Source organism: Tamandua tetradactyla, chromosome 25, assembly GCF_023851605.1.
Source record: "Tamandua tetradactyla isolate mTamTet1 chromosome 25, mTamTet1.pri, whole genome shotgun sequence".
In the NCBI taxonomy this organism is placed as follows: Eukaryota; Metazoa; Chordata; class Mammalia; order Pilosa; family Myrmecophagidae; genus Tamandua; species Tamandua tetradactyla.
The window spans coordinates 20,717,835-20,743,994 of record NC_135351.1 but is presented as its reverse complement, the minus strand read 5'-3'; the positions used below and the strand labels follow the sequence as shown (position 1 = coordinate 20,743,994).

The 26,160-nt window shown below is 35.1% G+C and overlaps 1 protein-coding gene across 2 annotated transcripts in view; it reads left to right on the top strand.

Moving 5' to 3' along the window:
* NUP153 (nucleoporin 153) overlaps window positions 1–26,160 on the top strand; it is a 99,133-nt gene that overhangs the window by 61,415 nt on the left and 11,558 nt on the right. For both annotated transcript variants that reach the window (XM_077143417.1, XM_077143415.1), the window contains exons 12-18: window positions 7,724–7,861; window positions 8,457–8,555; window positions 10,001–10,088; window positions 14,138–14,263; window positions 16,662–17,279; window positions 23,620–23,820; window positions 25,255–26,133. In XM_077143417.1, the coding sequence (XP_076999532.1) occupies window positions 7,724–7,861; window positions 8,457–8,555; window positions 10,001–10,088; window positions 14,138–14,263; window positions 16,662–17,279; window positions 23,620–23,820; window positions 25,255–26,133 (2,149 nt within the window). The remainder of the gene's footprint in view (window positions 1–7,723; window positions 7,862–8,456; window positions 8,556–10,000; window positions 10,089–14,137; window positions 14,264–16,661; window positions 17,280–23,619; window positions 23,821–25,254; window positions 26,134–26,160) is intronic.

The following is a 26,160-nucleotide window of genomic DNA, read 5'->3' as shown; positions in this document are numbered from 1 at the left end:
CTGTATATTAAACCTTTATCAATATAGAGTTTCCAAATATTTTCTCCCATTGTGTAGGTAATAGTTTTACCTTCAAGATGCAGTCTTTTGAAGTCCAAAACTTTTTAATTTTGATGAGGTCCCTTTGTTTATTTCTTCTTTTGTTGCCTGTGCTTTGGATGTAAAGTCTAAGAAAACATTAACTAATTAATACAAGTTCCTGAAGATGCTTCTTTACATTTTCTTCTAGGAGTTTTTGTTTGTTTGTTTTGCGTGGGCAGGCACCGGGAATCGAACCTGGGTCTTCAGCATGGCAGGTGAGAATTCTGCCTGCTGAGCCACTGTGGCCTGCCCTTCCTCTAGGAGTTTGATAATTCTGTTACCAAGTTTAGGTTGATAATCTGTTTGAGTTGATTTTCGCGTATGGCAAAAAGTAGGGGGAATCCTCCGTTTTTTTTTTTTGCAAATGGCAATCCTGCTCCCCAAATTTATTGAAGAGATCTTCTTTCCTCATTGAGTGGACTTGGTACCCTTGTCAAAAATGAAGTGGCCATAAATGTGAAGATTGATTCCTAAACATTCTATTTGATTCCACAGGTCTGTATGTCTGTCCTTGTGACAGTACTATGCTGTTTTGATTATTTTGGTTTTGTAATAAATTTTAAGATCAGTGTGTCCTCCAACTTCTTTTTCAAGATGGCTTTGGGGCGGGCCACGGTGGCTCAGCAGGTAAGAATGCTTGCCTGCCAAGCCTGAGGACCTGGGTTCGATTCCCCGGTGCCTGCCCATGTTAAAAAAAAAAAAAAAAAAAAAGATGGCTTTGGCTGTACGGACTGTTTACCCTTCCATATAAATTTGAGTGGCTTTTCCATGAGTCTTTTAGGAGTGCATTTGTATGTTTTTAAACACTGGGTCCTGTTTAACAGTTTCTATTTACTGTGAAGTGTTTTTGTTTGTTTGTTTGCTTGTTTGTTTTTGACATGGGCAGGCACTAGGAATTGAACCCAAGTCTCCGGCTTGGCAGGCGAGAAGTCTGCCTGCTGAGCCACCATGGCCTGCCCGACTGTGAAATGTTATGATTGAAGTTGTTGGATGTGTTAGTGATAAATTTCTAAATGTCTGTTGTTATTTTGCTTTATAGGCTTATTTAGACAAGGAGTCCTTTCTTTTCACTTTCTTAGCAATTTTGTGGTTGTGCCTTGCTGACTCACAGGAATCATCAAAATCATAACTTCTTTGGCAGTTTGGACTTTCTGTCCTATATAGCAGCCTTTTCATATTTGAGATATGTCAGGGGCCATGGCAAAGCCTTGAAACTTTGTCTTTCCCTTCCTTAGGCTCTCTGCTTGTCACTCTTCTGTGGTGTTATAAAAGGAGGAACTCGTATCAATTTGTTCAACCATGCTGAAAGAAACATTCAGTCTTTCATGCTGTTGATCATACAGTATATATAATTGTGTAGTCTTCTTGGCAAATCCATTTTCCTTTGTTATTAAAAGTGTATGTAGATGTTACTAATTACATTAAAATAAGTAATTTGTCTTGCCTTTGTAACATTAGAATATTACTATCTCATCAATACAGTATGGGCATGTTCTTTAGACCAACTTTTATATTAGAATTTTGAGGGCTCCATCATTTCTGCTTTATTTGTCCCTGTATAAGGAAAACGTTATCCTTGTCTGACATTTGCTGGATGATGTGTGGTTTTTGTTCGTCCTTCAGTTTCTATTTTTAAAGAAAAAGTTTCTGAGATTTGAAGCTGAAGCTCAGTTTGCTATCAGTAGCTCAGTGTTAGCTATCTTGCAGGTGTATGTGTTTAGGGTGACTTTGCTATATTGAGAAACTTTTTAAAAAATTTATTTACTTAATTTTGGCCTTACTGTCTGGTCTACTAACTGAGGCGCTTTATGAAGAACTAACCACCCAGACCTCTTTTCACCTCCCCCTTTTCTAGGCCCCCTCTCATTTCTCCATTCCAGCCAACTGCCAATTTCGCATCCCACAATGCCTCATCTACCTCCTCCGTCTCTGACTCTGTCCTGCTCTGGAGTGACAGAGTCTGCCTTTCTCAGGGAAGAGGTACTGTCAGAATGCCTGCCCATGGTTTTCTGCCCACTTTGTGTTTTCTTATCTAAGTAGAGTAGGGTTGAATAGATGCTTTCTTGCTTATTTTGTGTCAGATGCTGCTTTTTTTTGTTTCACATGTCAAATACTGGTTCTTGAGTAATTAAAGATTCATTTTTGTGGGCATTTTAAATGGGTCTGGCATGAGGTCAAATGGAAGGGATTTCATTTCTAATGAAACAAACATTCTAAAAATTTCAGACACTATTGCTGTTTATCAGAGATTGGTGTATTTTCATTTAGTAAATATTCAGGTTAATAGAACTATATCAAAAATAATACATTTTGAAATGTGTTATTAAGAGAGTGTATTTTAAGAAAACCTTTACCTTAATTCCATAAGTTTGTGAGGATTGTGTGTCATACTGGATCACTGTGATACCAGTCTATGATTTTATAATTGAAAAAGGTCATTAATGCAAAATAGGTAAGGATGTATAATAAGGTAGGGTTTGAGGAGAATTAATTGCTTGATATCGTCATGTCATATATGATCCTGACTGCTTATAGGCTGAGTGATGTTGATTGTTGTTAAACTGCTTGTGCCTCAGTTTCCTTATATGCAAAATGGGGTGTTAATTAATATAATTAAGTATAATATATACAATATTATATAATTATAAAATAATATGTAATTGTAAATTATGTAATTACAGTATAATTAATGTTGGAATTTGTATCTATAGGATGTCTGCTACTTAATAGCTATATGATAGTACACCATTTATTTATCTTCTTTCCTTAGTTTCCTCATCTATAAAAATAGTTTCTACCTCGTGTGAAATAATCCATGTAAAGCTAATATAAAAGTAGTACATAGTAAGATCTCAAGTATTTGTTGATTGGTATATTCAACTTAAAGTGTCTGTAAGTATTCAGTTAGACTTCTTGGCCTTCTTTCTCCCAGATTTGTGGAACCTATTTATGATCTATCAAGTCAGAATTTAGAAAATAGGAATCAAATTACAGGATTGGTTCAAGGTCAATAATAAAAAGAACCAGTTTGGACAAGTATGTGGCTGAAGTGTAGTAAGTTGCTGTGAGACAGTGGGGTTATATAATTGACATGTTCAGGTGTTGCCAGGGTTCTGAAGGCAGAAAGTAAGGCTGGAGTTTGGGCAAGGGGAGAAACTTCCTGCGTAAGTAGCCAAATGAGTCTTTTGTTTGCCATCTCCTTCATCACCCCTTGTCAAATCTGATTATGAAAAGTTTCAAACGTATACAAATGTTGAAAAAATTTTACAGTGGATATAAATATACCCAGCACTTAGATTCTGACATTTTGTTATGTTTCCTTTATCAAATAAATATCCATCCACCCATCTTATTTTTTTGGTGCATTTCAAAGCAGATTTTACCATATCACTATATTTTACCTCCAAGTACTTAAACATACATGGCATGAACTACAGTTAAATATTTAAAATTTGACACATGATTTTATCTTTGTAACTCAAACCTCTGTCAAGCAAGTGACTATTTCCATCACCCCAGAAAGTTCACTTATGCCCCTTCCCAGTCATTTCCTATTGCTTCCTACTCTGTAGACAATCTCTATTCTGAATTTTTCCCCACCTTGTATTGGTTTTACTTGTTCTGGAACCTCAGTCATTTAGTATTTGCCTGCTTCTTGTTTACTCAGCATAGTATTTTTGAGAGTCATCCAAAGTAGTTCAGTCCTTTTCATTGCCAATTAGTGTTTTGTTTTATGTGTATACTGCGGATTCATTATCCATTCTTATGTTGATGGATACTTTGGTGTTTACCTTTTTTGGGCTGTTATGAATAAAGCTAGTATGAATGTTCTTGTATAAGTCTTTTGTGGACATCCTTATTTATTTTGGATAAGTACATAGGAGTGAAGGTGCTAAGTATTTAACTTTTTTTTACAAACTGTCAAACATTTCCGAAGTGTTTATGCCATTTTACACTTCTACCAGCAAAGTATGAGTGTTTTAGTTGTTCTATATCCTTGTCAACAGTTGATTGTCAGTCTTTTTCATTTGAGCTATTTGATTGGTATATGGTGTGGTATCTTGTCATTTTAATTTGCATTTCTCTGAATGAAAAATAATGTTAAGCTCTTATGTGCTTATTGGCCATTTGTATATCCCCTTTTATAAGGCATCTGTTTGGATATTTTGCCATTTTAAAAATTGGGTTATCTTTTTACTATTAATTTGTGGGAAGTCTTTATAAATTTTGGTCCCAAGTACTTTTTCAGATACATGTTTTGCATATATTTTCTCCCAGTCTGTGGCTTGCCTCTTCAATTTCTTTAGTGTTTTATAGCAGATGTTTTAAATTTTATGAGGTCTCAATTTATCAGTTTTTTTTACCTATGGTTGTTACTGTTCTTTGTGTGCTGAGACTATTTTCTCTCTCCAAGTTGCAAAGATAATCTGTTTTCTTCTAGAAACTTTAACATTTTTTGCATGTGCTTTTTCCCCCAATTGACCTTTTTTTAAAAAATATTTTTCTACTGAAATTTTGATATGTTATTTGACCCATGGATTATTTAGAAGTATATTTAACCTCCAGATGTTTCGAGGGCTTTTTGATTTCTAATTCACTGTGATCAGATATTTGAAACATGAGACTTGTTATAGAACCCTGCAATGGTCTACCTGTTTAGTCTAGTGTGTCTCTGAAAAAGAATATTCTGCAGTTGTTGGGTGTAGCAGTGATCTGTAGATGGCGGTCATATAAGGTGGCTCATAATGTATGGGTTTGGGTTTTAGTGTATTAAATTATTGAGAGAGGGGAGTTAAAATTGCTAGCTATTCTCTTTCCCTCTTAATTCTGCTAATTTTATTTTGCTTCATGTATTCTGAGACTCTCATTAGAGCATATACATTGATTTTTGTGCCTCAATTGCCCCTTTTATTAACATTGTTAGATGTTACATGTATATATATATACATTTAATCTTTAGAAATACCTTTTTTTCTTGAAGTCTGCTTTATCTGATGGTAGTATAGCCGCTCTATGCTTACCAGAATAAGCCTTATACTTGCTATTTTCAGGGTTTATCTTTTTTCATCCATTTACTTCCAACCTATCCATGTTTATATTTAAAGTAAATCTCTTGTAGACAGCATAGAGTTGAGTCTTACCTTTTTATGCAGTTTCTGTCTTAAATTGGGGTAGTCTATTCATATTTAATGTATTTATTGATATGGTTGGATTAAGGTCTACCATTTCGTTGTTGTTTTCTGTTTGTCCAGTCTATTCCTTTCTTCCTCCTTTCCTACCTTCTTTTAGGTTAATTGAATATTTGGGAAAATTCCTTTTTAATTCATTTGTTGGCCTTTTAGCTCTGCCTCTTCACATTATATATTCATAATTTTTTATAGTCTCTTGTGTTATATATTATTCCAGTTCGTATAAAATTTAAGAATTTGTAACTGTGTAGTTTGATTTACCCACCCTTCTTCCCTAGTATTTTATACTGTAGTCATCATATGTATTGTGTCTAGATAGACTATAAGCTCACGATATATAGTTTTTGCCTTATACCCTTGTATATTTGCTTTAAAGATACGAAAAGTATCTAAAACGTGTTTCATATTTACTCACATATTCTCCATTTCTTCTTTTTTTAAAATTTTTTTTATTAATTTTAAATTTAAAAAATATGACAAAGAAACACACTCTTAATATATGATCATTCCGTTCTACGTATATAATCAGTAATTCACAATGTCATCACATAGTTGCATATTCATCATCATGATCATTTCTTAGAACATTTGCATCAATTCAGAAAAAGAAATAAAAGATAACATAAAAAGAAATAAAATGAAAACAAAAAAAAAATTATACATACCATACCCCTTACCCCTCCCTTTCATTGATCACTAGCATTTCAAACTAAATTTATTTTAACATTTGTTCCCCTTGTTATTTAATTTTATTCCATATGTTCTACTCATCTGTTGACAAGGTAGATGAAAGGTGCATCAGACACAAAATTTTCACAATCACACAGTCACATTGTGACAGCTATATCATTATACAGTCATCATCAAGAAACATGGCTACTAGAACACAGATCTACATTTTCAGGCAGTTCCTCCAGCCTCTCTATTACATCTTGAATAACAAGTTGATATCTACTTAATGCATAAGAACAACCCCCAGGATAACCTCTCAACTCTGTTTGGAATCTCTCAGCGGTTGACACTTTGTCTCATTTCACTCTTTCCCCTTTTGGTGGAGAAGGTTTTCTCAATCCCTTGATGCTGGGTCTCAGCTCAGTCTAGGATTTCTGTACCATGTTACCAGGAAGGTTCACACCCCTGGGAGTCATGTCCCACGTAGACAGGGGGAGGGTGGTGAGTTTGCTTGTTGTATTGGCTGGAGAGAGAGGCCACATCTGAGCAACAAAAGAGGTTCTCTTGGGGGTGACTCTTAGGCCTAGTTTTAAGTAGGCTCTCCATTTCTTCTTGATGTCTGAGTTTCCAGATGGTATCATTTCTCTCCAGCTTGAAGGACCTGTAAAGCAAGTTTTCTGGCAACAGATTTCTGTTTTCTTTGATCTGAAAAATGTCTTTATTTTGCCTTTGTCTTTTAAGATCAGCTATATTGAGGTATAATTTATTAATAAGAAACTGCATCCATTTTAAGATTCATTTTGTTTTACTGGCAGTTAACTTGTCTGAACTTAAACTCTGTTTCCTCTGTGGTAGGAAGCAACTGAAAATCTTTAGTCTTAATTGCTTAGTGTCTGCCTCGTGCATGTGTAGTTTACAAGTCACCTGGAGATTTGGGCAGTTCATGTGTAGCATTTGAGGTCTCTCAGTGGCTCTTCCTTCCTGCATATGCCACCATCACCACCCCCTTGTTTTTTAGCTGCTGTGATCATCCCAGATTATCTTCCAATTCCTTAACCCAGTAGATTTGCAGATTTTTCTCTGAATTTCGACTGCGTCCTAGCACCAACTGGCACAAACTAATAAATGAAACAGGAAACTTGCTCGGTACCATCCGTTCTTCCAAGTGTCCTTTCCCCCCTAGCTTCTCCTTGCTTTTGTTTGGTTTCTAGTGCCTTCAGATGGCTGTTTTTTATATTTTAGTCCTGAGTTTATAATTGTTATTTTCCATAATATAGAAGCTGTAGAAGTATAGAAGTCATATAGAAGCTACTCCACCACGAGCAAAAGTCAGAACTGTTTTTATTTGCACTAACCTTGGTTTTCTCAGACCCAGAGTGTTCTTTGACATATTGGGTTAAAAAGCAAGACAGTTTACTAGATTTATTCAGAACTAACATTTATTAAATGCTTGTTTTACATGGCAGTCACTATATAGAGCTTTACCTTTTATATTGATACAACCATGGTATGGTGTAAGAATTTTTCCCCTTTCATTTTTACCAGTTAAGATATTGGTGTCCAGGCAACTAGGTGCTAAAGGCACATGGCTGGTTGGTGGCACAGCTGGGATTCAAATCTTGTCAAGTTTAATTGAAGTGTCTATGTTATCAGCAGTGTATGTTGCTGCCTTCTTTCTGTTTTAAATTTACCTGGCTACATCCATTCAGCCTAAAAATAAAGATATAAAATGAATGACATTAAAAATGAAATGTATAATTATAAAACATTTTGTGTTTTAGGAAATGGAAATACCAGTATTACCAAAAATCTCTCTACCAATCACCAGTTCTTCACTGCCTGCCTTCAGTTTTAGTTCCTCTGTGATCACAACTTCCTCCCCATCGCCCATCAGTCCTTCACAATCATTAACAAATAAGGTACAAAACTACTGTATAAATAGAGTTGATTTTTAATTTTTTTAAATCTAGTACTGTATTTAAAGCAGAGTATTCAGTTTTCACTCTGTAAATTAGTAACTCAGACTAGGACGAAAGAAATTGAAGTGTTTTTCTTTTTTCTTTTTTTTTTTATGAACTAAATATCTTGTATACATTAGAAAAAGATTATTATTCGTTTGTTTCAAGACAGTGTTTCCAATAAGATGCTTTTTTTGGTAGGAGTGTATTTAACATATTTACTTCTCAAGTAGAATTAAGGTTTTTAACCTGTTTAGGAGATAAGTATGCTTTTCCTTCCTGGCTTTTTCTGAGCATATTCTTATAGCTCTTATTTTTCTCCTTTAGACAGTTGTCTGCCTCTTAGATGGTATATATCCTCTTCCAAGAGGAAACCAGATTTTATTGCTGTTACTAGTTAATATTTTTCAGAAGCTGAAGTGATTTTTTAAATCTATAAAGAAAAAAATATTTGGGGTTTCTTTAGGATGATTTATTTAAAGCCTGTTTTATTGTCAGTTTCTTTTACTTTCATAAAAATCACTTTTTTGTGTTATTTCTTAATTTGGAAAACCAGGTACAAATGACCTCTCCGAGCAGCACCGGCAGTCCCATGTTTAGATTTTCATCTCCCATTGTAAAATCTACTGAGGCAGATATACTACCTCCATCATCTGTAAGTAGCAAGCAAGGAATATTTCATGTACAATGACAAGATAACAAAGGCATCCTGCATTTTTATCAAATATAAAAATGTTGGGGAGGAAAAAATGCCCAAAAGAACATTATTGAGACCGTTGGAAAAAAAAAATGCGAGTTTCTTGAGCTTGATAACTGTGCTTAATGAGGTTACATAAGTGAATATCCTTTTTCTGGAAATTGCACTTGGAAATATTAAGTGTTCAAACAGCATAATCTATTCAACCTACACTAAAATTTTAGAAGGTAAATAAATAGGGAGAATGATATAACAAATATGGCAAAATGCTATTATTGGTAAATGTAGGTTGGGGGATATTGTAGTTCTCTGTATTGTTTTTGTATGATTTTTTGCAAGTTTCTCTTAAGTTTGAAATTATTTCAAAATTAAATACAGAAAGAAGCCATCGGTGGTAAGATACACAGTTGCTTTCCTTCACTTAAAAAATTTTTTTTGAGTTTACAGAAAAATGAAATGAACACGCTTGTTTTCTTTCCTGTATAAGTATATACCCATATGTTTTTTCTCCTGTATCATTTGAAAGTAAAATGTAGCTGTCATGTTACCCCTAATACTTCTATGTAAATTGTCTAAGAAAAAGGATATTCCGTTGTGTACCCACAATACTATTAATAATATCCAAGAAAAAACATGCTTCTTATTCAGATGTACCTGATCTCCCCAGTCTTTTATAGCTGCTTTGTTTCTCGTGGTTCTAGAGTCAATCAAACATCCCATTGTGTTTAGTTATTATCTTTACTCTTTTTTTTTTTTTTTTACATGGGCAGGCACCGGGAATCGAACCCGGGCCCTCGGGCATGGCAGGCAAGCACTCTTACCTGCTGAGCCACTGTGCCCCGCCCTAGTTATTATCTTTAATCTAGAAAATTCGTTGTTGTTTTTATGTCCCACAGTGCAGATTTCTTTTGCTTTCTTTATAATTAAGAATTAAACATTTTGGGTGGGTATACTACATAAGTTTAATGGTAAAGTTACCCGAGATTTGACCTATGTAACAGTTAACATTTCCCATTTTTTTAGTATGTCCTTGTTTTTCAGCTCAACTAAGGTAACCCAGATAATCTTGTAATTTTTCTGCTGCATGCCTGAAATCGTAATTTGTCCAAAGAGCTTCATACTTTTTTATTAGAGCATGGATTCAGAAACCAAGAGCTGGGCATTGGGTGTTAGGAACCTACCATTATTTTATTTATTGCTTAGAAAGAAAAATATGTCCAAGAAATGTAATATGCTGTCTAGTAAACCATCATATACCACTGACTATAAAAAAACACGCCAACTTCAGAAATTTTAGAATGTGAAAAACTGTGTCTTAGAATAGATGAAGTACAGCATATTAATGCTCTGTATTTGTTTAAGACAAATTTGTCACTTAGAGGACACCTTTTCTCTTGTTACAGGTTGGATTTACATTTAGTGTGCCTGTTGCAAAAGCTGCAGAACTTTCTGACACCAATAGTACTTTAGAACCAGTGATAAGTACTTCAGGTAGGTAAACATTTCTCATAAATTTTTACATAAAAGTAGTTGTTTATATACACACATGAACTGTTAGCTAAATCTCCAGACCCATACAAAGCTCAAGGTGTTTTGTTTGTTTGTTTGCTTGCTTTTTTTAATGCAATTTTATTGAGATCCACACACCATACAACCCATCCAAAGTATACCATAAATGGCTCCCAGTATCATCGCATAGTTGTGCAGTCATCACCAAAATCAATTTTATAACATTTTCATTACTCTAATAATAGTAATAGTAATGAAATAAAATAAAATATAAGAGAAATCCCATATCCCTTTTACCCCTCCTATTGTTGACCTCCTAATATTGATGTGGTGCATTCATAAGTGTTGATGAATTAATACTAAGATATTAATGTTAATTATAGTCCACAGTTTGTAATAGGTGCATTTTCTCCCAAATACCTCTGTTTTTTAATCTTTGTAACAGTGTTATATGTTGTTCTTGTTCATAAGAGATCTTTTTTATATTTGTGCTGTTAATCACAATTGGCATCTTCCAGAAGATTCGCTGTGTTATACATTCCATGTTTTCACCTCTAGCTTTCCTTCTGGTGACATACATGGCTCTCAGCTAGCCCTTTGAACAACTTTCATGCACTATTCAGCACTATTAATTGTATTCACAATAATGTACTCTCATCTCTATCCATTTCCAGACATTCTGAATTCAACCTAGTTAAACATTCTGCACATATTAAGCAACAACTCCCGTTCTCTAGAATCATTTTATCCATGATAACCAATAGTCTAGATTTTATGTCTGTGAGTTTTTATATTATATTTAATTATATTGATGAGATCATATAATATTTGTACTTTTGTGGCTGACTTATTTCACTCAGCAAATATGCTCATGGTTCATCCATGTGGTCAACAAAGCTCTGAGGTTTTGGGTCGAAATGAACTCATACTGTGGGAGTAAGACTGGCACAGTCTCTACTAAGATACTTGGTAGAGGTTTTCTTTTGACGAGCTGCATTATCCTCAGAATAAAACATTTAAAATATAAAATGCTAAAAAGGAATGTTCGATTAGTATTTCATATTCTTTCACCTTTGGCAGTTCTATAAATGTCTTCTTCACATGAATGAAATTAACTCTGATAAACAAGCAGGAAGTAATTGCAAATTTTCAGGAGATAATTAGCCCTCTACATGTAAATGAAGCACTGTGGGTTTTTTTTTCATATGCTGTATGGTGGGGGTCACATTTCATTCTTTTTTTCCATGTGACTGTCCTGTTATTTTAGCACCATTTGTTGAAAAAAAAATTTTTTTGGAAGTACATGGGCCGGGAATTGAATCCGGGTCTCCTGCATAGCAGGTGAGAATTCTACCAATGAGCTACCCTTGTACCCCCTAGCAATTTGGTTTTGAGAAATTACCCACTGTCTTTGGTTAGCCAAAATTAGGAGACAGCTTGTTTTAAGTGAAATCTAGCATAGATGCTAGAGAAATTTTGGCTTTAGATGATCATAGTGCAGAGATAGTGAAAGAGTGGTTCAAAATGAGAATTTTACTTGTATGTTTGCAGTCCTACTTATTTTAAGTTGTAAGCTTGTGTTAGGTGTACTTTTTACCTCTCATTTTTTAAAAATGTTACTATGAATTCAGGAGGAATAATTTTATTCACATGATGAGTTTCATGCCTTTGTATGAGAAAAGATGTTTGACAGCCTACCCAAAATTGTTTTTTGATATTTTAATTATAAGCAACAAACATTCTTGGTATTACAATCAATGGCTCACAATGTCATCACATAGTTGTATATTCATCAACATGATTATTTTTTTGAACATCTTCCCAATTTTTACTAATGCTTTACATAATGGTAACTGAATGAGCAATTTATTGCAATAGCTTTATTATATTTCATCTCATCTGGGGAAATTTCCCAGATTTTTAAGAATTTCTTATGAGTGGCGTGCATTAAGTTTGTGTGTTCTCACGTGTCAGCTCTGTTCTCACCACTTTCATCATTAAAAAGCTGGTTGTAAATGTGGAAGTCACGATGAATAACTTTGTGGTAGAAAGGAGCTAATTCTTCCATAATGTATTTTTTCTATCTCTTTGCATGTACTTCAGGAATCCTGAGTTTACCTTAAATTACTAAAAATAATTCAGTTTTGTTTATAAAGAAAGATAGAATGTGATAAATAGATATATATATATGATTAAAGCATATATTTTCTTTGTTTTGACAGTTGAAGGTAGTTTTGTTTTTTTTTTTTTTTAACTACCCACTGTTTTTAAGTAGGCAAACACTTGGAAATCCTAGTTATTTGTAAGTATAATTTATTATCAAAAAATTAAAACATTTTTTTTTAAAGTAGAATAGTAGAATGAATCCCCATTTATTCTTTACCCAGCTCAAATATTTCCCAATTTGCAGTCTTGTTTTTCTTTTACCATTAAACCTCCCCTGCAAATCGTATTATTTCATCTACAAACAGAAACCTCTCTCTAAAAAAATAAAACCACTGTGATAGTCAAAATATTGATCTATTTTAACTTTAATGATATGTTCATTTTAGAAAGTTTGGAAAACATAAAAATTAAAGGTACTTGATAAAAATAATCTATTGTCTGTCATTAGCACACCATTAATCTTTAGAGATAATTATTTAAACTCTTTAGACTGCCTAACCTGTTTTTTTTTTTATACCCTTACCTATACCTTTAAAAATGAATTTTGTGGTAATTGTATAGCATTCTCATGTCCATGTATAGTATTTTGTTTAAGCAGCCTCTTATTATTAAGCATTTCTAGAAATTATTGTAACATACGCAAAACATAAAATTTCCATTTTGACTGCTTTCACATTTGTAATTCACTGGTATTAATTAAATCTACAGACTTGGGGCTACTATCAGTCACCACTATCCATTACCAAAAAGCTTTTCAACACCTCGGACAGAAAGAAACTCTGTACCCATTAAGAAATAACTCCCTGTCTCCTTCACCCTCACCCCTCCTAGCCCCTTCAATCTGTTTTCTGTATTCATGAATTTATATACTCTAGATGTTTTCGTATCGTATAAATGGAATCATACATTATTTGTTCTTTTGCTTTTGTGTCTGGCTTATTTCAATTAAGCATTTTATTACCTGTTTTCCGGGGCTGCTACAATAAATAATCACATCCTTACTAGTCTAAACAGTTGGAATGTGTCTAACAGTTTGAGAGTTTTAAGTCCAGAAATCAATGCTTAGCGCCTGTTTTCCCCAGAATCTCACATTTTTGTGCTGGCTTCCCACAATCCTTGGGGGATCCTTGGCTCTCATTTCTGTATCTGTCATATGCTGATCTGTCCTTTTGATCTCCTTTTGTGGCTTTCTATGACTTCTGACTTCTACTTACATCTCTAGTTTCCTTTGCCTATAAGAACTTCAGCTGTATTGGACTTAAGGCCAGCCTTCATTCAGTTTGGCCATGTTAGTTACATCTTCAGAGATCCTACTTATGAATGGGTTCACATACATACACACACAAAGGAAGGCAGATTAAGACTTGAACATGCCTTTTGTGGTCATATCATTCGATCCCTGAAATCCAGTTTCTTAATATTATAACTGGATGTTAATTCTCAACCATAGGACAAATTTCTTTAAATGAGAAATAACTGGCTCAATTGAACTATTTTAAAGGTTTTCAAATCAATATTGCTGAATTGCTTTGTAAAACAGAGATTTCAAGTAATATGTGAACTTGTGCCCTGTTACCTTATCCTCTGTGGTGTTTCATTTTGATTTTCCTGATCTCCAGTGAATAAATTGGATGACAACAATAGTTTATGTTTTTTGACCTTTAAGATGGGATGGGAATATGCCATGTAGAACCTAGTATTTTAACTTCTTCATACTGGCAAATTAATCTTGTGATTTAAGTCATTTGTTCATTATCTTTGAATTACAGTGACTTTTTTTTTTCGTGTTTTGAAATTGATCCAAAAGATTGGCTGTGAAATATCTTTTTAATGCAGTTTATATTTCACAAATATAAAAATTGCAGCTCAAGATATCACTGCAGTGAATAGTACAAGCTGTAAGAAGAAGCCAGATGAGGATTATGAAGGCCCTTTTAGACCTGCAAAAGCTCTGAAAGAAGGAAGTGTCCTAGATGTTCTGAAAAGCCCTGGTAAGATAATGGCTGCCCTTGAGATAGTCAGAAATTTTTAATTACAAACTCATGATCTCATTTTAATGTCATTTGTGCAATATTTCTTTTTTTTTTTTACATGGGCAGGCACCGGGAATCAAACCCGGGTCCTCTGGCATGGCAGGCAAGCATTCTTGCTGCTGAGCCACTATGGCCTGCCCTGTGCAATACTTTCTAGGTTTTAAAAAAATTTATAACTAATTTGGTAGGAGATTGACTTTTGAATATAGATATAATAAGATGTAATTTTGGGGGGGGAAATATCTTATTTCTTTGGAAATTAAGGACTGTAATAAAACCAAATCTCTAAGAGCAGGAGAAAATGAAGTGCTTGTTACGGTATAGCAAGATAGAGATATGGGGACTATGGACTGAAAGTAGATCATTTTGCTAATGATACCTGGGCATGTCTTTCTCTAATGAGACTGACTATACATTTTCTCAAAGCATCGAACTGAATTGTTGTAACATTATTCCCCAGTTTTCATAACAAGGCAAAGCAGAGAGCATTTGCTCCATTGTAACTTTAGTATATGACAATAGTACTGACTAGAAATTTAATAGGTAGTAATTTGAAGGGGATAGATTAAAGTAATCAAATAGGAATATATTTTTTATTTAAAAATCAAAGGATATTAGTATTTACAACTGTGGTGTATACTTTAAAAACGTAAGCTTGTTCATAGAATAATCTTAACTACTCAGAAAAAAATTGAGACTTAACCCAGGTATATGTGTGCATTTGTGATGAACAGATTTTTTAAAATAAGGCTAGCTTCTACAATAATATTTTAAAGGATTAGGTTTTTTTGGTATAGGACTCTCATTTTGTAGGTGAGTACTGCCTAAAATAATCTGATAATTTAGACATTTGTATACAGTTGGGCAGTACCCCAGAATACCTGTACTACAGTTTACCAAGTACTAGGTAATTTTCAAATGCATATAGTTTATTTTATATATCCAGGGTGACATTTTGCATTTATAATGCTGACTTTTTTAAAATAGAAGAAATGTGGCAGGGGAGAGTCCTCTGTTCCTCTGAGGGAAATTCAGTAAATCTCAAAAAAAAAAAAAACCAACCCAGAAAGAAAAGAACACTTTGAGATATGGATACTGTTAAAGTTTCATCACCCTTAGTGTAACTCAGATTAATAATTAGCCAAATAGTGCATTAGTGACCATTGGGAGTAACTGGAGTATGTGGTCTTGTTTTGCCGTTATGTTAGAAATAACTCTAGACTGGATTATTTCTTACTCCCACTAGAAATCACTAGCAACCCTCTGTATCTTCCTCTTTTCCTTCTAATTTTCTTTCCTTTAGTGCTAAGGACTGGAAAAAAAGATAACTGAATTTGTTAGTTGTATGTGAAATAAAAGTTAATTGATCCTAAGTAAAGGTTTGGAAATTCTTTCCTATGAATAAATTGTAGCTTAGGTAAAATCAGTTCAGTGGCAACAGTTCATGTAGCAGATGGACTGTTGTCCCCCACCTCCAGTTCCACAGTTCTAAGTGTATACCTTAATTGACTAAATGTTCTGTCAGTGGTTACATTTAAAAAAGATGCAGGCTTTACGATTATATTTGGAGAGCCATATGAGATAGTTTTGTCTGAATTATGTGTTTGGTAACTTTATGTGGGCATGTATTTGAGTGATATGAGGGTAGACTGGGTCTTAAGTCATTTTTGTATTTCCAGGATATATCAGAAGGTATAGTGCATCTCTTTTGAAGATATTTCTTCTTGAAACATAACTATTTCAAAGTTCATTGAAATTTAGAATAATTAAAAAGAATCCTTATCACCTTATTGTATTTAAGAACACTTATCAAGTAACTATGCCTGCACAAGGTGGCTTTACTAAAGTGAGAGCATATCAGTGGATTATGACTGAACAGAATTAAAAGCTTATAGTTGTTAATGTCATTTGACAGAACTAAGGGGAAACCTAAAAGAAGGGATAGCTGAGAGAGGAAGGCTATGAGTATACTGTTGATCAATGTTGCAGGACTACAGAATATGGCATGATTAGAATGCAGTATTATATATAAATAAATTAGTATAAATGGAAACATGAAACTAGATATTGGTTTAATTATAGTAAGTAGAAATTCCTAGCTGGGAAAAAAGATGATATAAGCAGAGCAGCTTTTATAGAATTTTAATTAGCTCTTATTGTTATTTTGTGATTAATACAATTGCAAAATACAATTGTTTAGGTGAAAGACCACTATAAGTACTTCATCTTATAGACTGTAATGACTTACAGTAAGGTAAATTTGCTTTCTCCTAGTAACAAATAATATTTCAGTTAATTCTTTGATTGTAAAGCTTCCTCATTTTTTCCCCCAAACTCTCTTCTTTTCCCATTGTAGGTTTCATATCACCGAAGGTAGATTCTTCTGCTGCCCAGCCTACTACGACAAGCCCAGTAGTTTATACAAGACCAGCAATAAGTAGCTTTTCCTCTAGTGTAATCGGACTTGGGGAAAGTTTAAAAGCTGGATCATCATGGCAATGTGATACCTGTCTACTACAGAACAAAGTTACAGATGAGAAGTGCATAGCCTGTCAAGCCGCAAAGTTGCCACCAAGAGATACTGCTAAACAGGCTGGAATTGGGACGCCACATAAAAGTGGCAAACCAACCATCTCTCCATCAGGGACAGGCTTTGGAGATAAATTTAAGTCAGCAGTAGGAACTTGGGATTGTGATACCTGTTTAGTGCAAAATAAACCTGAAGTGATAAAATGTGTAGCTTGTGAAACACCCAAACCTGGAACTGGTGTTAAACGGGTCCTTACATTGCCAGTGGCTTCAGAAAGTGCCATAAATATGACTGCTTCATCTTCTAGCTGCACTATGGCCACTGGTACCTTAGGATTTGGAGATGAGTTCAAAAGGCCCATAGGATCTTGGGAATGTCCAGTATGCTGTGTTTCTAATAATGCAGAAGACAATAAATGTGTGTGCTGTATGTCTGCGAAACCAGGTACGTTTATGCTATTTGGCATAATTTTCTTCGTTGTTTTAGTAGAACATTTTAATTTATTCTCTGTAAAACAACTAAGATTAATCTCAATATTTTGTGTTTCAGGTTGAGCATTTCCTCATACCTCTTACTTTTTCTAAATGTTTGAGGTTAAAATTATGTAGATAGGTTGTGTTTTAATCAGTTAGTATATACTCTTACTCTTTGTTTTTAGTTTTATCAGAAATTTCTTGCTTTTTATGATCATTTGAATATAAATACCGAAAGGTCTTAGAATGGAGCATTCTTTCTCAGACCTTTATTTGAGAAGAAAATATTGCTTTGTCCCTTTTTCCCTAGAAGGGAGGATGGCTTGCGGAGAAATCCAGGGATGCTTTCATTAAGTGGAAACAGTCTTAATTATGGCTTAATTTTAGTGCTGACACTTGAATGTGATGTATGCATACGTAATTTGCCAGAGTTATTGCGATGCTGGTAAATTATTAAAGCATAAATGAAAAAAAGTCTGACTTGGTCAAAAAATGGAGTTAGTTTTCAGTTTTTCCTGTTTGTGTCTTCAAAAATGGAAGAATCACACCAGTCTTTAAGTCATTTAAGAAGTGTCTCTTTCCTCTCTTCCTAATACTACTGTATAATATGTTACAAATATATTTTGGAGATGAGTACCTTGGGAATTATATTTCTTATTTTTTATCGCATTATTCTTGAATGCATTGTTTAAGAACTTTGGCTTATCATGTAGATGATGAACCATCATTTTAAGAAGAGCAGTGGTATGGTCTAATTTGTATGTTTGATAAATCACTCTGGTGGCTTTTTTTTTTAATAAATTTTTTTAATGTTCAATGTTCTTTTTATTGTGAAATGTAATATATATACAAAAAAGCAATTAATTTCCAAGTAAATTTTAATAAGTAGTTTATAAAACAGATTTTAAAATTTGGTGTGGGGTACAGTTCCACGATTTTTTGTTTTTTTCTTCCAGCTGCTCCAAGACACTGGAGACCAACAAATATCAATATAATGATTCAGCAGTCATACTCATTTGTTAAATCCTGTCTTCTCTGTTATACTCCTCCTCTTTAAATAACATATATCCATAAAAGCAATAAGTTCCAAAGTACCTTGCAACAATTAATTGTAAAACAGATTTCAGAGTTTGGTGTAGGTTATAGTTCCACAATTTTAGGGTTTTATTTCTAGCTGCTGTAAGGTGTACTGGCGGCTAAGACAAGTATCAGTATCATGATTCAGCACTCATGCTCATTTGTTAAGCCTGACCTTCTCTGTATAACTCCACTATTACCTTTGATCTTTCTTTCTTCTCTTTAGGGGTATTTGGGCTATACCCATTCCAACTTTTTCATGTTGAAAGGGGCTGTCAATAATATGGAAAAGGGAGATGGAACTAGTTGATGTTCTGGAGAGGCTGGTCTCTGTATTTCAAGACTTATCTGCTCCATCTGAAAGTTATAAGTTTTGAAGAGTTACCCTAGTACATGGAACCTTTGTAGGATTTTATATAATGCCCTAGGTATTCTTTAGGATTGGCAGGAATGGTTTTGTTTGGGGGTTGTCAGGTTATGATAAGTAGCAATGTCTAACTGAAGCTTGTGTAAGAGCAACCTCCAGAGTAGCCTCTTGACTGTATTTGAAATCTCTTAGCCACTGTTATCTTATTTGTTACACTTCTTTCCCCCCTTTTGGTCAGGAGGGCATTGTTGATCCCATGGTGCTAGGCCAGACTTATCCCGGGGGTCACCTCCCATGCTGCCAGGGAGACTTTCATCCCTGAATGTCATATCCCGTGTCAGGGGAGGGCAGTGGTTTCACTTGTAGAATTGGGCTTTAGAGAGAGAAAGGCCACATCTAAGCAACAAGAGGTCTGCCAGAGGTGACTCTTAGGCATACCTGTAGGTAAGCTAAGCATCTCCGCTACATCCATAAGCTTTACAAGAGCAAGCCTCAAAATCAAGGGCTTGGCCTATTGATTTGGATATCCCTAATGTTTGGCACAGTATCTGGGGTTTCCTGGGTGGTAAAGTTTAATAGTACCATAATTTTTCTCCCATCCTCAAGGGGCTTTGCCAATACTTTTTATCTGTTTAATATACTCTGGGATGTATACAGGCATTTCATTGAGCTATACAGGATTCAAAGCCCTCATTCTTACTCTGGGCTCCCTGTGTTTGGATTGTTTACATGAGCTATCCAGACAGGTTGAGTTAGATTATGTGCTACAGAAAGCCTACGCTCTGGACATAATAAAACTTTCTTCCTTTGGTCTCAAAATGTAGGTGAAGTTCTAAAATATAGGCAGCATCTTCCTTACCCCTGTATCCTTAATTACCTTAATCCCGACCTTATTGGCTTCATTCTTATCTGTAAATACTGAGTTATACATGTATAAATCAACCTCTCATAATCCAGAAATAACAGTTACCACTCCAGACTAAATGTGATTGCTGTAAGAGCTTACAGCCTAGGCCCCAGTATTCTTAGAAGTATTTTCTAAATGAAATCATACAATATTTGCTCTTAGGTTTCTGGCTTATTTTGCCTCACCAAGGGTCCCACAGGTTTATTTACATTATTATATACCTCACAACTTCATTTTGTAGCAGCACTGTGTTCGATCATATGTTTGCACTGTCATTTGCCAATCTGCTCCTCATTCAGCGCATTTTCAACTAGCTCTTTTTACTGGGCCTCATGTATGATGTCCAAAGTCAACATTCCATTACCACTCTCAATTTTAGATAATTTCATTGTTCCCAAGAGAAAGCCAGTAAACACATCTGGTAGCTTTTTGTAGGATGAAGATGAAGGAGACAAAATTTGCAAACCAAAGGACAGATTAGGAGGTTATAACCATGCTGTAGACAATAGATAAGGGTGCCATGTTCTAATGAAATCAATTAAGGATGCAGAGGTGTAGAATAGTATGTTGTAAAAGACATCTTCATTTGAAGCTGTTGAAGTTGATATTCGGGTGTGAGGTCTTTGGACAGACAGATATGGGCCCTGTGGGCTGGAGATAAGAGATTTTGAAGTCATTAGCCCGTAGTTAAGTATTTGAAGTCTGGGAGTAGAGGTGACATAAGTTTAGACAGTTGAGTGTAGAGAAGATGGCCTAAAACTGAACTCTGGTAATTCAAGGGAGTGACAGGAGTGCAACTTTTGAATGATTACTCTTTTAAAGGAGTGACTAAGAGGAAAAGCAAAAACCACATGGTACTGGTGGCTCTGAGGATAGGTTTCAAGGAATCGAGACCAGAGGTCTCAAGGAGACCATAATAATTATTACAGGAAGAAATGAGCAGAGCTTGAAAGAAAATAGGATCCAAAAGAATGAAAGGGATTTGTGAAATGGATAAGGGAGGAGGAGCCATCTAGCCAAGGTAACCAAGTAGTGGAACCACCAACTAAGAGTCTACAAAGATGAAACTCAACAGAGAAGTGTGGGTTGCAGATACAGATCAGGGAACTCTTTTTGTTGGTGTTTAAAGGTATGGGAGTAGATGAGAGCTTGTGAGATGGTACCAAAGATGGAAACCCAGGGAGCGATTTTGTTGGTAAGATGGAAACGAACATACCTGTAAATTATAAAATACAGATAAGAATCATAGATAATGATTGCAAAAGTGACAGAAGTTGTAGAACATTTACAAAAGTAGGGGCATTAGAATGAGTGGCTCTCCTAAACATTGTATCTCTTCATTCATTTGTGCTTTGTTGAGTCATCTATCCAGGGCCTCCTTCCACCAAACATTCAGTATTTCTACTTGGAGATTTAAATATTACCTCTTTGAATCCTTCTACTGCCGCTTAGTTGCTTCTTTGTTCTTTAGGCCATGAGCAAGACAGGCAACATTTTATTAATCTTTACCTCCAGGACCTGAGTACATCTTGTGGTGCTCAAAAAATGTCTTTTAAATGACTAGCATACAGCAAAACTACAGTGAATATAGTGGGTGTCCAGTTGTTAGAACACTTCTATGCAAAAATGACCTATGCTTTGAGATCTTGAAATGAATATGATTTGTGGCTAGTATTTTGCTTATGATTTATATCTTAAAATGTGTACTCTTTGAAGAAATTTGACAAAGACTCTTTAAGGACAAATGAGCATTTTTTTCATTTTTTTTTATTATTATCAAACCAAAACAACATACCAACATGAACATTCTTAATATACAAAGGTTCCATGCATGGTGAACAATCAGTGGCTCACAGTATCATCAAATAGTAGTATATTCATCACCATGATCATTTTTTAGAACATTTGCATCACTCCAGAAAAAGAGATAAAAAGAAAAACTCATACATACCATACCCCTTATCCCTGCCTCTCATTGACCACTAGTGTTTCCATCTACTCAATATATTTTAACCTTTGTTCCCCCTATTTTTTTCTATACTCATTACCACTCCCTTTCATTGTTCACTAGCAATTCAATCTACTCGATTTATTTTAATGTTTGCTCCCCCTATTATTTATTTATTTTTAATCCACATTTTTTTACTCATCTGTCAATATCACAGATAAAAGGAGCATCAGACACAAGGTTTTCCACACTCATAGTCATATTGTGAAAGCTGCATCATTATACATTCATCTTCAAGAAACATGGCTACTGGAAACACAGCTGTACAGTTTTTGGCACTTCCTCTAGCCTCTCTAATACACCCTAAACTAAAAAGGGGGTATCTGTAAAATGCGTAAAAATAACCTCCAGGATAACCTCTCAACTCTGTTTGAAATCTCTCAGCCACTGATACTTTATTTTGTCTCATTTCTCTCTTCCCCTTTTCAGCTGAGGAGGTTTTCTCAGCTTGATACTGAGTCCCAACTCATTCTAGAATTTCTGTCCCACATTGCCAGGGAGGTTTACACCCTGGGAGTCGTGTCCCATGTAGAGAGGGGGAGGGTGGTGAGTTTGTTTGCTGTGTTGCCTGAGAGATAGGCCACATCTGAGCAAAAAAGAGGTTCTCTAGGGGTGACTCTTAGGCCTAATTTTAAGTAGGCTTAGCCTGTCCTTTGTGGGGATAAATTTCATAACAAACCCCAACATTGAGGGCTCGGCCTACTGATTTGGGTGTCCCCACTGCTTGCGAGAATATCAGGAATTCTGCAAATGGGGAAATTGAGTTTTCCCCCTTTCTTGCCATTCCCCCAAGGGAACTTTGCAAATAAGTTTTTATTCACTATTCAAATCAATCATCTGTCTTTCTTTCTGGTGTCATTTGTGCCCCCAGCCCTCCTCCCTCTATCATTCTCACATTCAGCTTCATTGAGTATACTTATTGTGCTACAATTAGGTAGTATTGTGCTGTCCATTTCTGAATTTTTACAATCAATCCTGTTGCACAATCTGTATACCTTCAGGTCCAGTTTCCCAAAATCTAGCCTATTAATATCTCCTGAAGGCCTCTGTTCTTAAATAAAATTCTCCAAGTTCATTCATTAATGTTAGTTCATATCAGTGAGACCATATTGTACTTGACCTTTTGTTTCTGGCTAATTTAACTCGGCATAATGTCCTGAAGGTCCATCCATGTTGTTACATGCTTCATAACTTTATTCTGTCTTAACAGCTGCATAATATTCCATGATGTGTGTGTGTGTGTGTGTATAAGCACATATATATATATATATACACGAGTTTAGCCACTCGTCTGTTGATGGACATTTGTGCTGTTTCCATCTCTTAGCAGGTGTAAATGCTGCTGCTATAAACATTGGTGTGCAAATGTCCATTTGTGTCCTTGCCCTCGTGTCCTCTGAATAGATGCCTAGCAATGGAATTGCCAGATCATATGGCAGTTCTATACGTAGATTCCTGAGGAACCACCAAACTGTCTTCCACAGCGGTTGTACCTTTTGACACTCCCACCAATAATGGATAAGTGTGCCCCTTTCTTCACATCCTCTGGTGGGTGTGAGATATCTCATTGTGGTTTTGATGTGCATTCCCCTAACAGCCAGGAAAGTTGAGCATCTTTCATGTGCCTTTTAACCCTTTATAACAAGTGAGTATTTTAAAAAGCAGAATAGCCCCTAATTCATGAGCATGATTTTTTTTTTAAACCCACAGAAATTCAAGCTTGGAGTGAAGAGGGAGCATACCGCTGAGGAAGTTGAATGCACACTGCTCATTTATAAGATTAAATGACTGGGATGTTTTATTTGTAATATGTAATATATATATTTTAGGCATTTTTCTTGAGTCTTAGTAGGAAAAACTGTTGAAAACAGAACATTTAAACGTAGTTGGTGTCATTAAGAAATCAACATAATGTAAATTACTTTTTTCATATGTTTTCCCATTTTTTTTAGAGAGTTCAGTACCTGCTTCAAGTAGCAGCACTGTATCTGTCTCTGTCGCTCTGTCATCTGGAAGCCATCTAGGATTGGACAAGTTTAAGAAACCTGAGGGAAGCTGGGACTGTGAAGTATGCCTGGTACAGAATAAAGCAGATTCTACCAAATGTGTAGCGTGTGAAAGTGCAAAGCCAGGCACAAAATCTGAGTTTAAAGGTGAGATGATGGTAGAGAATCTCCTTATAATGCCAGTTGAGAGTGAATATTTGTAAATAGCTTTGGTTTTTAAAATGTTCTTTTTATTGATAATCTACATAAAATGAGGTATTTGCCTCAGAACTTGAGCTCATGTCTGAGTAGGATTATTTATCAGCCGTTAGGCATCTTTCTGTGACTAGGTAAAGCACTATTCTATTTTATGCTATTGAATCTTTGAGAGAGTTTGTTATTTTTTGTTTTTAACTGTTAATAGTCTTTGGCATCTAGATGAATTTCCTGATTCATACTTGCCAGGAATTTTTATCTCTAGAAGCCCAGTGTAAGTAGGTCAGGTTTGAGCTTGGACTTCCTAGAGCATGTGTCAGGAAAATGACTCTTTTTATATTTTCCTATGTAAATGTATTTTGAAGGCCAAAAAATTTTAAGTTCTTCATATCCCTGAATGGATTATTTTAATCAGATTTACAGTTCAATCAAAATTTTATAAAGTTGGAAAAGAGAAGATACTAGATCTGAAGCATCAGTCAGGGATAGGTAAGAGAAGATTTTAATCTATAAGAAGGAACACCAATAAGATGGGAACATGAGGGTACTGAAAAGGAGTATCAGGGTCTGTCTTTAGTATTATGCCTTAGACTAATTTTAGATGCTTGGGTAAATAACATATTTATGTACAACATTTTAAAATTTAAAAAAAATTATGAGTAGCTTCACATTGAAGAATCTGTCTATTGTACACCATTTTACTTATATTCCAACCCTCCTCCCCCAACATGTAATAGCTGCTTTTAGTTTCTTGTGTTTATGCACATCCTAAGCAAATATATTCTTATTTTACATATTCTTATTTCCCTTTACCTTCTTAGAAAGGGTTGTATACCACCTGCCTTTCTGCCCCCTTGATTTTATCAGGTATTATGTGAGGCATATCTCCACTCTTCACAACTGCTTGGATCACTTTTAGCATCTTGCATGGTTTATGTGTAAGACAGTCCTGGCTATAAAATTTCTGGATCAGTGTGTATATGCATTTATAGTAAACACTGACAAATGCCTCTCACCCCACACACATACAAATTTTGTGCCAATTTATCCTTGCATATGCTATGTATGAAAGAGCCTGTTAGCCCATTCACATCGCCAGTACTGTATTTTTTATCTCTGCTCAGCTGATAGATGAAAAGCTTATTTTTGATCTGCTAAGCTAATAGATGAAAAACGGCATGTCAGTATAGTTGTAGTGATTGAGATGTACTTCTCATATGGAGTAGTGATCATCTTGGTTCGTGTTTATTGCCATTGCTAACATTTTAAAAAGTAGACCTTTTCAAAGTTATTCCTATATAGTTTTGACTTTCAAGGATTACGTTTTGTTTGAGAGGATTAGACTATTGATTTAGTATCTTTACAGTGTCTTTTATATTTTTGAAGGCTTTGGCACATCTTCCTCATCTTCGAGCCCAGCAGCCTCATCCTTCAAATTTGGAATCCCATCATCCTCTTCTGGGCCTCCTCAGACTTTAACAAACACTGGAAACTTTAAATTTGGAGATCAGGGAGGCTTCAAAATTGGTGTGTCATCAGATTCTGGATCTGTAAACTCCACGAGTGGAAGCTTTAAGTCTAAACCAATAGGAGATTTTAAGTTTGGAGTTTCATCTGATTCTAAGCCTGAAGAAATTAAAAAAGACAGCAAGAATGATAATACCTTTAAGTTTGGACTTTCCTCTGGCTTAAGCAATCCAACTCTAGCTCCATTTCAGTTTGGGGTATCTAATCTTGGGCAGCAAGAAAAGAAAGATGAACTCCCTAAATCTTCATCTGCAGGCATTAGCTTTGGCACAGGTGTTATTAACGCTGATCCTGCAGCTCATAATACTATAGTGACATCTGAGAACAAGAGCAGTTTCAGCTTTGGAACCATAGAAACTAAAAGTGTTTCAGTGGCTCCTTTCTCATGTAAAACATCAGAAACAAAAAAAGAGGAAATGCCTACAGCCAAAGGAGGGTTCACTTTCAGCAGTATGGGATCTGCCTCTCTGCCATCTGCCTCAGTGTTTGCTTTGGGAAGGACAGAGGAGAAACAGCAAGAGCCTGTCACTTCTACTTCTCTAGTGTTTGGGAAGAAAACTGATAATGAAGAGCCAAAGTGTCAACCAGTGTTTTCCTTTGGGAATTCAGAGCAAACCAAAGATGAGAGTTCTTCAAAGTCGACATTTAGTTTCAATATGACAAAACCATCTGAGAAGGAATCAGAACCGTCAACAAAGGCCACTTTTACTTTTGGAACACAGACTAATAATACAGCTGGTAAGTATTAAAATTTTTTTACGAAGT